The following is a 12,516-nucleotide window of genomic DNA, read 5'->3' as shown; positions in this document are numbered from 1 at the left end:
AGTTGTTCTCACCCAAGCCTTGCCGAGGTGCACCCCTGAGACTGGGTCTGAGTAGTAACTACTGAGTAGCTACACGCTTCATAGCTTCATTCGAAGGCGGAAGTGACCGTACAGACTCCGAAGCCGGTGTTTGCGCGTATTTCAAAATGGCTTCCACGCCGGTTCTTCATCTTGAACTGAACTTCCATGCACGCGGAACATAGTTACCGATATTTTGGGTTTGTTCTTTTGTTAGTCTTTGTTCTTTCACTAACAAGGGTTTTTGCTATAAGGTAGTGATTTGTTGCGGTTGAGCCAACGTGGCCCTGTCCATAAATATCTTCTGCTCCTCCTTGGCACCACCGTCGCGTTTTCACATTCGCAGAAAAACCATGGTGCCCGATCCAGTTGAAGTCATTGACCTGACAGAGCTTACCGACTCTTCTGACGACGAGGAAGACCTTGATACCAGCCAGGATGAAACCCAATCGTCTTCCGAAGACGAGGGTAGTTCATCTGAAGGTGGTGAAGTGGCTGTTGACGCGACATCTCGCGCCGCCCTTCACCATGCTATTGCCTCTATTTCAGAGAGCCACCTGCGCCAGGTTATCGCCAATCTTGTGGACAACGTTCCTGCTGTTGAGCGAGCGATGGCCAGGGAACTTGTATCTTTCGATCCGAGGTCTCGATCGGCAGCACCCCGATGGGAGACTTGTGGCAATTGTGGCGAAGAATATGATCTGGAGGTGGACAGAGAGCCCAACGAGTGCAAATTTCATCCTGGTATAGTGATTTACTTCGCTGTTTTGTATCCACAAAATCTAATATCCGTGCCTCACAGGAGAGATCGAGGTTGACGAAGCAAGTTTTGTCGACTGGGATGAGGATTACCACGGCCCTATGGATACTCTTGCGAACCGGCGCGCATACCCGGAGAATTTTATCTGGACTTGCTGTGAAGAAAACACCGGAAGTGAGGGCTGCGTTATACAAGAGCACATGCCCGCGGTACCACGGAAAAGGCAGCGACTCTGATCATACGAGCCCTTATGATGTAAGTACATTGTTTTGTTCATCGGTATATAATCACTGACGTCGGCCCCGGATATCATCGATCACTCTATTCGGCCTCCTGTAGACGAATTCCGAGTACGAACTTTATGACGCCTTGCATCATTGTACGGCACCGGTGCTAGCGTATTATTATTTTCCTGATTTGGAATCCAGTCTTTCGACTCTTATTGTTTCGTATGTTTTCTACCAGTGGCGTGTGACTGTGACGTCTGGATGCTATTTAATATCTGCCGTTGTGTCAATGACATTTCAGTTTCGCATTTCTTTGTATTCTGTAGCTTTTACCTTTCGCCACTTACTTGTCCTTCTCGATCTTTCAACTGACTCCAGCATGAAGGACGGTTCAGATCACTCAAAAATTGCTCATCGACCTTATCCCCTCGAACATGCCATTCAATCCACGCCGTCATCTAGTCCATGTTCATCTCCCTCGCCCCAATCTGACATTGGTTCCGATGATGGATTCTGGATCGACGAAATGGAATTGCAATCAGTCATTGCGTCCACTCCAGAATCTCTGCTTCGTGATATTATCGAGAAACTAGCGAGAGGCAACTCACTCATACGCCGTGCCCTTGTCCGCGAACTCCGCTGTAGATCAGCGGACATGACACCCTCTAGTTCCCCGTCCCGGCGCCGACGAAAAGTTCTACACAAAAAGCAGCGCAGTTCTGAGCGGGCGCTCTACTTCCCATGTACCGCATCGTCGCCGTCATGCATCAACTGCGGCAGGGTTTTTTTGAATGGGTGGGATGGTGGTCTTCAAAAGTGTCTATCTGATGGTCCCTGTGCCTATCATCCAGGTACGCATTTTCATACGAACGTAAGTCCACTAACGTGACTATCGGCGTTTTGCAGGAACGCTAGAAGTTTTTGAATTTTCACCGACGATCAATATGCATGGAAGGCCTGGACATACAATGAAGATGTGGACGTGTTGTGAAGGGGATCCTGACACATCCGGGTGTGTGTCTGCAAATACACATCATGTAGGATCATTTTAATTTCACTATGTAAGTTCGGGGCCACATCCCGTTCCGATGTAATTTTTAAGTTCCCATCACTGATCCGTTTTAGATCAAATTGCATTCGAAGTTCCTGCCATTCTGAAGTTCATTCTACAGTAGCAGTTCTAAGACATTCAACTTGTACAAAATGCGCGCTTTTCATGCGTAGTCCTAACAATCAATGTAGTCATCACTGTACTTACCTCGCATTGCAATTTTAGATCATATCAGCTCTTGATCCGGTAGCCCGTTAATACAATTTTACGAACGGCACGAAACACATTGCGAAGGCCTGTTACTATTAGAAGAGAATATACACGCTGTTTCCTGGATACCGCTTCGATATGCCGAGTACCAAGCGGCAAAGCCTCTTTCGGCGCAACCTGTAACGTATGGCTTCGCCTCCACAGCCCTTCAAGCTTCATAGCGTGGCGTCCGTGTGCCTGCCCTGTTATTCTATTAAGGAGCTTGTCACTCCTCCCTTGATATCCCACATTGTACACTTCGGTGCCGCGGCTTCAAACATCTAACCACCACAAATCTCCCACATAGCAACCAAGGACAGCGTGCTCGATACGTGCCATACGCGTCTATTAAAAGTAATCTCTACGCAATAGCAACAGTAATAAACGACGAATGGGTATTCAAAGATATTCACAGCTGAAAAAATAAACGTTATCGCCAAGAGGTTTGAATTGAATGTTGACGGCATGCTCAAGGAGGTCACTTTCGTGCCGTTACGATCTATGCACCAATTATCTGACCATCACTCATAGAAGGCACATTTCGGCCGAAGGTTTTCGGGCTCGTCACCGGCATCCCGCAATAGAAATGCCACAACGCCATGGGCAGGAATAGAACGAGCGGTGAATTCGTGGACGGCTGTGCCGTTGTCAGTATGAGACCAGAGATCCTGGATGACACGAGTTAGAGACGCAGTGTTCTCGTGCAATGAATGTATCTGCATACCTGAACTGAGTATTGTCTCCCCGCGCACATCCATGGCGACTCTGTCAATCGGAATGTCATATCGGTGGCTTCTTCGTGCGCATTTATCTATAGATGAAATTTAGTTCGGACCTCTACAACGTAGTGGCGACAGTACCATCATAAAAACAGTCCCATTTTGGATCTGCCCACTCCAGTACTGAGCCGGGTATTTTGGGTCATTTGTATAATCAGGCTAACAGACGTGGAGGGGTCACTTTGGTGGAGCGTCTAGGGAAAGAACAAAAACCTACTTTATAGCCCCATCAAAAGGTATTACTCCTGTACCTACGACAGGATCCTGGTTAATGGGAATTATTTCTTCATTCTTAAGAATTTCTAAGGTTTGATTAGATATTGATTTGAGCTGGTGACGAGAACAAATTAGGAAGGGGTCTTCGAGAGAGGAGAGAAAACTAACATTAGTTCCCTGTTATTGTCACAGATCAGTAAGGGCTCGAAGATAAGCTAGGACCGACTAACTATCAGTAACGGCGATTTCATCAAGGCCCACGTAGTGAAATGTGTCTTGGATTCTTCATACGATAAACCGCCATTGCCGTTGCAAGACAATTGAATGATTAGTTAGTCAGGGATGAAAGAAACTCGAACACTTACTTCTAGTTGTCACGGAGTGATAGAGAACGGATCAGTGCTAGGGTCCGATAAGAAATGAATAACAAACTGATACATTATGACCGTAAAAATCTGACGCCCAGGCATGGAAAGAATTTCTGGCGTCAAGTTACTGGGATTGGCATGTTAAGAAGGGATTGACTCCGATTGTACTGATTGATAATGCTAGCAATCGAAGATCATTTTGCGACCAAGTACCCGGAGTCAGATGCGGACCCCACTAAGCATGAAAGCCTGACATATAGATGTCATCGGTTGTCTGCGGGCTATCAGTCCGTATTGTCAGAGAAACAAAAAGAACTTGAACTCACCCTCCAGGAATGACCGAGATTTCTGGCCCAGAGCCAGGGCTGCAGCTGGAAGATAACGAGCGTTAAGACATGATGCCCAAGGCACACCGATGGGCCCCGACTTACCCGGTCCCACTGACATATAGAATACAGCGTCGGAGGCCGTCCTGCGGCAGTCGCAAGGCCCGTTATTGCGTTGGCCATCCTCGAAAATTCTACAATCAAATGGCTGTTATTATATCAGTGTTACAGCGTAGAAATGCTCACTTACTCCCAATCATGCCCTCATGGATAACATCGTCAAAGGGTACTAGCATTTGATCATTACAAAAGGTACGAGGGCGGAAGGTTGAGAACAACAGTTACCTGTGCAGTTGTCACATTTATTCAAGTTGCAATCATCGGTAAATGTTATGGCGACGGGCATCTCGAACTCACTTGAGAAGATCGAAACCCCATGTCTCACGGAAAAGCCTTGTATCCCTGCAATATATGAGTCAGTACGGCCACCTTTTCAATGGAAGGAAGTAAGTTCAGACCTTTCTTCATTTTGATATGATCCAGGATACATCTGGCAAGTGTACCAATCCGAATCGCCGTACTAGTGGAAAAATTCGTTTAGATAAATATCAAGAAAATATTTCAGCCTACAATGCCTGCTTTCCTACAGCAGAACAGCGCCATGAATATGAATCAGTGGTCGGAAAGCAGGCATAAGCGTACAATCCAAGGAAATGCATACGATCTGTGAGATTCTGCATTCCGGAGGGAAACTGGTTCGTGTCTTGTGATTGAGATAAGCACCAGGAAGGTTATATCATAATATATCACAACGTAATTTCCATGATGTCACCATCCGAGTTTCGCTGTTTCTCCGCGCAGCAGTCATATATGTTCATGTACTCATACTATCCCATGTCCTGGTGTAGCCTTCATTAACAGACAGGATTAAATTGAAGCACGCGCGATAAAATAGTAAACCTTAAGACCCAGCGATACGATCAATTCAGCCCTCTCATATATTGTGTCTTCATTGATGTTACACTGTGAGTAGCCTAAGGTTTGAAGGTGAGAAGGACCTGGAGGACGTGGCGTGACGAACATAATAGGCATTCCAAGCTGCGGATGATCAGGAACCTTGAAGGAGCGGGATAAAAGATTCTGAGAAAGGACGAACTGCTGTAACCCATGACTGCAAAGGCGTATTGATCAACGAGTAAGTAACGTTGGAGACATGGAATCAACGTACATGGAAGTCGGCCAAAGCCATTCTCAAGAGCAGAAACTGGCAGTGAAACGATGCTAAGGAACAGAAGAACCGCGAAAAGAGCGACAATCGGAGAGACTAGTATCTCGAGTGAACAAGGGAACGAGAGGTAGGCGTGTTTGATCAAGTACCTCTTTTTGAAATGCTAAACAGACGTGCTGGTGTAGCAAGACAACGAGGGCCCTCGGTCATCTGGGCCAATCAGGGTGGGCGTTCACAGGAGGGTTAAGGTAAAAGCGCAGTCATTTATTTCCACTCTCTCCCGCATTTTGATAATCACGGTGATCGTGGTATGCCCTGTTTAGCAGCATACAGGCGGCGGCTAAGGATGCTATCTCGTGATTCACACAAACTGCACTTCTACGAGGGTACCTGTCAAGTTGATATATCAGTGTGTAAGTTGCACATAACCATATAAAACAATGCACTGCTCCTATCATCATGACCTATATCATTTGCTGATGTGAACCTTATTTCTATGAATACCCTTTAGTATTTACTGATCTACCCGTACAAAGAAGATCAGTATTCATCACGAGGTGATGTGACGCTCACTTTAGGTATGTTCGTATTTTTTGATATAGCTGCATCATTTAAGTAAACTCTGTACACCGCCGTGACGACCGTGTATGTACCCGGTAGCACCGTTCCATTAGCTGACTTGGTGCCAGCGGTACAGTCAATGGAACATCCATGCCCATTTCTGAACATATTATATACGACCATGTCCGTAGCGATAACGGTATGATAGCCATTCTTACACGGCGGCATCATGCAGGCAACATACAGTGATTTTGTGAAGGCTAGTGAGACAATACGCAGACTCTGAGGCTACACGGGCCAATAAAGATGTTGAGCATAGACACACGGCAGCCGTGTGGCCTTTCCAGGTGGAGTGGGGATTGAGCTTTGGCTCCATTGCGCAATTGCGCAGCCAGGAATGTGGACACCTGATTGTTGTAAAAAAGTCTTAGAGTTACTTGAGTAGTACTATATGAACGTTTGGGAGGTTGGGAGAACGTACCTAGAGTTTTTGCCAGAAATCGGCTCCAGCTTGTTGTGGTTTTCGGATAAATTAAAAGCTTTCGATGACACGTATGGACGATACACGTGACCGTGACTGACTGACAGTTTCTATTAAATTCTAGATAGTTCTGTACCGTCATCGGTTCCCAGTGCGGCCCGGTTTAACGTAGCATACATGCAGAAGGCTCCACACGTTACCTCGAGTCGTGCTTCGTCGTCCTGCCTCGTTGCAGACTTGTCGTTCATGGCTGTAGAGTCTCCCTCGGAGGCTGTTGGCTGGGTGGAGCCAGATCCAGGTACGATCGATTGACTGCGATATGGAGCAAAACGTCATTGATCCATCATGCAGACGACAAGCATAAAGTTTCAACAGAGGGAGAGGTTCTTATCATTCCTTTCTTTCCTCCGTTCAATTTGCTAAGCCGTTACTATAGTCCTTGAAACTCACAACTACCGCTCTAACGATGCCTGTAGGACAAACAGAACTGACTTTGCACTCTCCTTCTACAATTATTGGGACACCCTTCGATGTCGAATCTCCTCGATTCGAGTACCCTTTCCCCGAGTCCTCATCACGCCCAACGGAGACGCTGCACAGTCTTGTCTCTGCTGCATCTTCGATATCCAGTCTGGCGTCCTTGCAATCACCTCTCAACCATATAACACCGATCCACCTTCCGCAACCTGACATCCCGGCCCTTCTCCCTGTCCGTACAAAAGTGCGCACAGAAACCATCCCGATCCCCCCTGGATTGGTTGAAAAACGCCATCGATGGAGTCTCGGTGAACGTAAACTGTGCGGTGAGGGCGAAGATAGCTCAAACAAGGGTATGTCGTCCATCTGTGTATGATTCATCTTCTGACTGTCGATCTTGAAGGCGATCGGCCGTCCGAACGTAATAACGGTGACTATGTTGGATACAATGTTCCAATGCATTAACGCTGATCTTCAGAGTAGGACAACGGCGGCGCGGCTCCTCAGTAGGTCGTGAAAATAACGCCAAAACATCTCAATTACCTGTTTAATGAGTGAGCAACTACCTGATCGACATCATCACCCATTCTAATCTGAAGTTTAGCTGCTTTCCCGGTCACTAAGTTATAAAGTATGCACCACTAAGATATTTCTAATACGAAAACCTGATCACTCGCATAGGCAATTCCTTATCCGAGCCTGAGGATCCGCAAGACAGCTTTCATTACTTTGAACGATTCTTACGATTGTCGTTATTCCCACTGCTTTCTTCGCTTTCGACACATCAATTTGGAAAGGCTATTCATACATGTAATACCTTTTTCCTTATCATACATGTTTATAACGACCACTTATGCCGCATACATGTACGCTACCAGTCATCGTTAGTATTTAGTTGCTTTAAACACACACACACACGAATAAGCACATATTGACAAATAATATACCGGTATTACTATGGCCACTCGAGTCCATGCAATATAGTCTCTCTCATTAACAGCGGTCGAGTGTCAAGCAGGGAGCAGTTGGCGTCATTAGATGCCCACTAAAGAAAAGAGGGATACACGTGATTCGCGATAGCGCGTTATTGTGGTCTATTTGTCGTTAATCCTTCTTGTCTTCCTACCGCGACGATCGTGTGCTCCCGCCCCATTACTCTCGATGAGCGCTCGACAGCCTTTTGTGCCCATGGGGCCGCGCCCGGTGTCGCGGACAGCTCATCACAATGCCCCTGCGCCACCTCAAAAGTCTTCCTTTGCTCCTGACAAAACCAATCCGCTTCACTCGAATGCAGACGGTAATGGAAACTCTAGCAACACTCCGCCTCTCAATCTCCAGAATTTGATGAAGAAGAAGTCTCTCATACCTGGTAAAAACTCCATCCCTGCACCTGGACGACGCACCTCAGGTTCAGAACATGCGCTGGAGAAGGAGAAAGGACCTTTACCTGGATTTCCCAGGCGTGTTCAGACCTCGAATCCCAACATTGTTGCTCCGCACCCTCTGCCTCCACCTCTGTCGATGTCTCCGCTCTATGCTGGCGCTGAACTCTCTCTTAAACCAACTGATCCTTCCCAGTCTCATACTCTGCAATCACCTACTGAAAAGGATGCGCATATACCCGCCTCTTTTGCTGTTCCCGATGTCTCTTTTGCATCTCCTGCAAAGCTGAATACGAAATTTCAACACATGCCTCAGCCTCAATCTGGTGGTCCTCAGCGCACGAACGAAAATAGGAATAAACGTAGTAGAAGTGAGTTCGGCGAAGACGAAGCAACATATGCCTACGATGCAGATTACGGTTCTGGTCAGAATAAGAGATACAAGATGGATGGTCCAGACGTACGTCATGGCGTTCTCGATGTTGTGTCGTTCTCAGGTCTTATACTAGAAATATCCTGATCCGTTCTCTCCTGCCCCATTGTCAAGTCCGCTGCGCCACCCGGAATACCGCAACAGCCCTACAAGTTCAAATCGTGGATATCGTCAACATGCGGACAACGAATCGTTCCATGACTACCACCCCAACAACTTGTCGCAGGGCAACGAGGGGGCCCTCGATAAACTTCTTGGACGTGATGCCAACATATTTGTCGAAGAACATATGGATAGCTACGAGGCCCTAATAGAGAAGTGGAAGAATTGCACTACGGACGAATGGATTGCTGGGGCCGACGGTAAGCATTCATGTATCGCTACGCATTATGTCACCTCATTCGCTCCCAAGTTATCATGGTCAAGTACTCAAAGATCCTCGAATTTGTCAAGACTCATATGACGTACGCTTCCTTAGTTCCATACAATTTGTTTGTTGACCCTGTGACGCCGCAGGACGAAGCTCAAGTTATTTGCAGCCTTTGATAAGCAAGTTGATTCTCACGGCGTTGTTCTCGAGGAGCGCCAGAAGGTGCTAGCTGGGGTTAAGCAGAAGTTGGTGAGCGAGAGTGGGAATATTCTGGGAAGAGACAAGTCGTAGTTCCTGGTGAGCGCTTGCCAATGGTGTAATTTCCTTTGTGTACCGACGCGTGCCAAACAGTATTCGCTTGCACCCTCGCTGCTGCAATTTCAGCGTTTTCTACGTAATTCCGCATCTATGCACTTAGAGAAGGCCACACGAGAAATTGAAAAATGCGGGAAGCTTATCTCCCTTTTGTCCCATGACCTGCTCTCTTGACTATGTTCGGGCGAGATCACACAACTGATGCCCTTCGATGAGTCCTGTGGTATGCTGTCATTTGTTCATCCATGCACGTCGCCCTATTCCAACTGCCGCTATGCTGTGATCGGAAGTAGAAGAAAGTAAGGCTTTTTTCTTTCGATGGCATCTGCGTCTGATACCTGTTCGCACCGCCAACTCTTCTGCTACACGTCTTGTATACAACTTTCGAGGCCCGCATGTCATTGTTGACTGGCCTGCTACGGCGATAGAGCGCTTAGAGTGGACAATAGACAAGTTGAGTGGTATGCGATGGCAAACAATTCACTTTCACTCACACGATCGAACTGAAATGCGAGTTTGCCTGTCCTGTCTCTAAAAATGCCGCCGCCAGCTCTACGCAGAATCCAACATTTCTTCCATCACGTTTCATGTCAATCACGGTGGCCGAGGATGCCATCCAAATGTCAAAGCCGAATCTTTTATGTACGATTGTTGTCTGAGATCTTCCGATTACACGTGGTGTGGGTACGACAAAGTGGCGGTGTCATAGCTGACCGCTTGCCGCCGTGCAAGTACCTTATTTGTCACTTCCTCCAGCTCACTGGACTCTGCGGCTAGTAAACGCCCTGTCCACGCACTTCGGCCAGCGCAAGTAACGGATCCTGATGATGAGCGGCGAAAAGAGGTGCGTTATCCTGGCATCCTGCAGATGTAACTTTTCATAATGATTTCGTACCAGCATGTCAACAACACTGAAACGCAGAAACGGGCGGCTCAACCTCAAGGACGAAGAAGACAGACTCGAGGCCTCCAACACAGCACTGCGAGATTTGGAGTCCTGTCGGTCCGTCCCAGCCTCTGTCATCTCGCCTTCCGTTATCAACGTCGCAAGTGCTCGTCAGACATCGCTTCCTATCGGCCACCAGACCCATCATTCCTTTCGGTCGTTGGCCCATTCAGAATCAGACGATGAGGAATTCGGAGCGGAGAGGGCGTCTATGTCGACTCCATCGTCGGAGAAGGCCAGGCGGAGCAGTACATTCGGGGCCGCAAGCAGGGTGAGTCGGGACGAAATTTTCAGTATTGACTTGGAAGGCTTATCGCCGAACATAGAGCGCTCAGGAAGAACGGGATGACAGCAACTCCTCATTTACAAGGGGTCAACCTTGCACGGCTTCATCGGCGGAGATGGAAGACGTCGCGACCTCGAATATCATACACACCCTCCCTAATGAACTTCTGACACTCATATTTGAGGCGGGTTCGGTCCTCACATACCCTTCGCTCGTCGAACCGAAGTCGCCTTTCGTGCCCATCACAGTGAAGAAGGTCTCGTCCTTCATGAACACGGTGATGCATGTCTGTCACCGGTGGCGGCAAGTAGCCATTCACACGCCTGCACTATGGACCACTCTACACATCTCCCGATCTCGAAAGGCGCTGGATAACCTCCCCAGCGTGAAAGACTTTCGCAACCCCATGCCCTGGGTTACCGAGCACCTCATGCGGTCGCAGTGCCTTCCTCTAGACATCAGCCTCGACTGCCGGCACATCTCGATAAAATCCGTATTTAACCAACTCATACCGGAGAGTCATCGCTGGCGCAGTCTCGTGATCACTATACCCTCTGTGCAAGACCTCCCGAATGCCCTATCCAGCCTCAAAAAAACCCCTGCACCCGCCCTTGAAACGCTGGAAATTACGTCTCTCAAGTACCACGACTCTATTGCGCCGAATCTCACCTCCTTCTTCCGGGGCGGGCTCTCACCCAACCTGTCCCACGTACGCCTGAACCGCGTTTCACTGTCCTGGCTAGCATTCCCGCTTAAAGGCCTCACGACCCTCGACCTTCGCTTCGTCATCTGGCCGACCTTCCCTCACCTAGCGGAAATGCTCTCCGGTTCGCCGAACCTCCAGAATCTCGTTCTCCACATCGACAACACTGCCGCTAAGCTTCTTGACAGGCGTGGTCGTGCTGCGATCAGCATCCCCTCCCTTCGGTCTCTCGAGATCCGCTTATTCAGCCAGGGATCACCGACTATTTGTCCTTTCCTCCAGATATTCTCCATACCTGCGTTGGAGAGTCTCACATTGCGAGAAGTGACCTCGTCGGACTGGTGCAGGATTCTTGTGTACTTTCGTGTCAACTGCACGTCGTACCCGGTCTTGCGCCATCTCAGGCTATCGTGCATTCGCGGGCTGATCTCCGTAGATTCGAGTGCCGTGCGAGCGTTCCCACAGTTAACGCATCTTTCACTGAACGGGATCTACTCGAGTGCGTTTTGCCGCCTCTTAGTGGATGAGAAGACAGATGATGGGTATCGCGTGCCAGTATGGCCAAATATGACGAGTCTGAGTATCAGAGGAGACGTGGATTTGAATGTCAATTTGTTAGAGAGGGCAATTATTGCAAGAAGAAGGATGGGGAGAGCGCTGACGAACGTGGATCTAGACCACAGGATGCCTAGTGATGACTGATTACGATATAGTGTACGTGGATCCTTCATTTTTGTCTCGAGCTTCTGCTGATCCTTTTCCACAGTTAGTAGAGGTAAGACTGGTTACCACTCTGATACCTTTTTATTTAGCGGTTTCAATTGCTGTTTTGCTGTTTAATCTACATTCCAAGTTTATGCATTTGATGGGTTTATGGTACTTGCAATGTTATCGTCAGGACATCGTTCCCTGCGTAGTCGCTTTTACATCTCGGCCGCAAAGCTTTGAGACTAGGCCTTGGTATCTCTTAGGTCTGGCTCCTATGGACTCGGTGCAGCGTTGTGGCTCTCATGGTACTAGAATGAAGTAACTTGATTCCTTTACTTAGAGAGAAGGAGAATGACGTTATGAACCAGGATAAGGTTACTTATGGCCACTTGGACTCCTTAATTATGATGCCTAAAGTTCGAAGTCTGCTCATTACCATAGTGATGCACGCAAAGGAGCTGAAGGAGAGGGAATTGCAAAGTTCGAATCGCACTCTGTGTCGATACCAACGTCCTCTCCTATAGTCATTGGAGGTGTTACATTATGTCGACAGGTGAGCGAGCTGTTCTAGATTGATAAGGGGACCCACTAGTGACCCACTTGACAAGTTCCAAGCTCATGGGATGATTGAC

At 47.9% G+C, this 12,516-nt stretch overlaps 6 protein-coding genes across 6 annotated transcripts; 5 read left to right on the top strand and 1 right to left on the bottom strand.

Moving 5' to 3' along the window:
• Window positions 1-371: 371 nt before the first annotated feature.
• EV420DRAFT_1663740 (uncharacterized protein) lies at window positions 372-1,265 on the top strand (the record flags this gene model as incomplete). The annotated part of the gene is made up of 2 exons (XM_060478947.1): window positions 372-762; window positions 821-1,265. 2 exons carry the CDS (start codon window positions 372-374, stop codon window positions 1,012-1,014), a joined length of 585 nt encoding a protein of 194 aa, XP_060340050.1. The 3' UTR covers window positions 1,015-1,265.
• On the top strand, window positions 1,008-2,204 carry EV420DRAFT_101868 (uncharacterized protein). Its single transcript, XM_060465338.1, has 4 exons — window positions 1,008-1,157; window positions 1,207-1,856; window positions 1,912-2,066; window positions 2,131-2,204. The coding sequence occupies exons 2-3, from the start codon at window positions 1,295-1,297 to the stop codon at window positions 2,055-2,057; spliced, it is 708 nt and encodes a 235-aa protein (XP_060340049.1). The 5' UTR covers window positions 1,008-1,157; window positions 1,207-1,294; the 3' UTR covers window positions 2,058-2,066; window positions 2,131-2,204.
• A 622-nt stretch (window positions 2,205-2,826) lies between these two features.
• EV420DRAFT_1616510 (glycoside hydrolase family 27 protein) lies at window positions 2,827-5,432 on the bottom strand (the record flags this gene model as incomplete). Its single annotated transcript, XM_060475127.1, has 17 exons — window positions 2,827-2,973; window positions 3,030-3,116; window positions 3,166-3,243; window positions 3,328-3,414; window positions 3,531-3,583; window positions 3,985-4,039; window positions 4,100-4,188; window positions 4,245-4,283; window positions 4,428-4,456; window positions 4,513-4,574; window positions 4,642-4,757; window positions 4,827-4,881; window positions 4,955-5,017; window positions 5,076-5,092; window positions 5,151-5,165; window positions 5,223-5,318; window positions 5,372-5,432. 17 exons carry the CDS (start codon window positions 5,430-5,432, stop codon window positions 2,827-2,829), a joined length of 1,149 nt encoding a protein of 382 aa, XP_060340048.1.
• A 973-nt stretch (window positions 5,433-6,405) lies between these two features.
• On the top strand, window positions 6,406-7,742 carry EV420DRAFT_1499353 (uncharacterized protein). The gene is made up of 7 exons (XM_060470992.1): window positions 6,406-6,562; window positions 6,616-6,647; window positions 6,701-7,094; window positions 7,145-7,171; window positions 7,225-7,295; window positions 7,346-7,372; window positions 7,423-7,742. Exons 1-5 carry the CDS (start codon window positions 6,442-6,444, stop codon window positions 7,290-7,292), a joined length of 642 nt encoding a protein of 213 aa, XP_060340047.1. The 5' UTR covers window positions 6,406-6,441; the 3' UTR covers window positions 7,293-7,295; window positions 7,346-7,372; window positions 7,423-7,742.
• Window positions 7,743-7,902: 160 nt separating this feature from the next.
• EV420DRAFT_1634690 (uncharacterized protein) lies at window positions 7,903-9,217 on the top strand (the record flags this gene model as incomplete). The annotated part of the gene is made up of 4 exons (XM_060476350.1): window positions 7,903-8,583; window positions 8,633-8,918; window positions 8,969-9,020; window positions 9,073-9,217. The coding sequence occupies 4 exons, from the start codon at window positions 7,903-7,905 to the stop codon at window positions 9,215-9,217; spliced, it is 1,164 nt and encodes a 387-aa protein (XP_060340046.1).
• A 923-nt stretch (window positions 9,218-10,140) lies between these two features.
• Window positions 10,141-11,878, top strand: EV420DRAFT_1634689 (uncharacterized protein; the record flags this gene model as incomplete). Its single annotated transcript, XM_060476349.1, has 2 exons — window positions 10,141-10,458; window positions 10,514-11,878. 2 exons carry the CDS (start codon window positions 10,141-10,143, stop codon window positions 11,876-11,878), a joined length of 1,683 nt encoding a protein of 560 aa, XP_060340045.1.
• Window positions 11,879-12,516: the final 638 nt, after the last annotated feature.

Source organism: Desarmillaria tabescens (assembly GCF_030435595.1).
Source record: "Desarmillaria tabescens strain CCBAS 213 chromosome Unknown EV420scaffold_1, whole genome shotgun sequence".
NCBI classification, from domain to species: domain Eukaryota; kingdom Fungi; phylum Basidiomycota; class Agaricomycetes; order Agaricales; family Physalacriaceae; genus Desarmillaria; species Desarmillaria tabescens.
The sequence above is the reverse complement of the archived record's forward strand: the minus strand, read 5'-3'. Positions and strand labels throughout refer to the sequence as shown.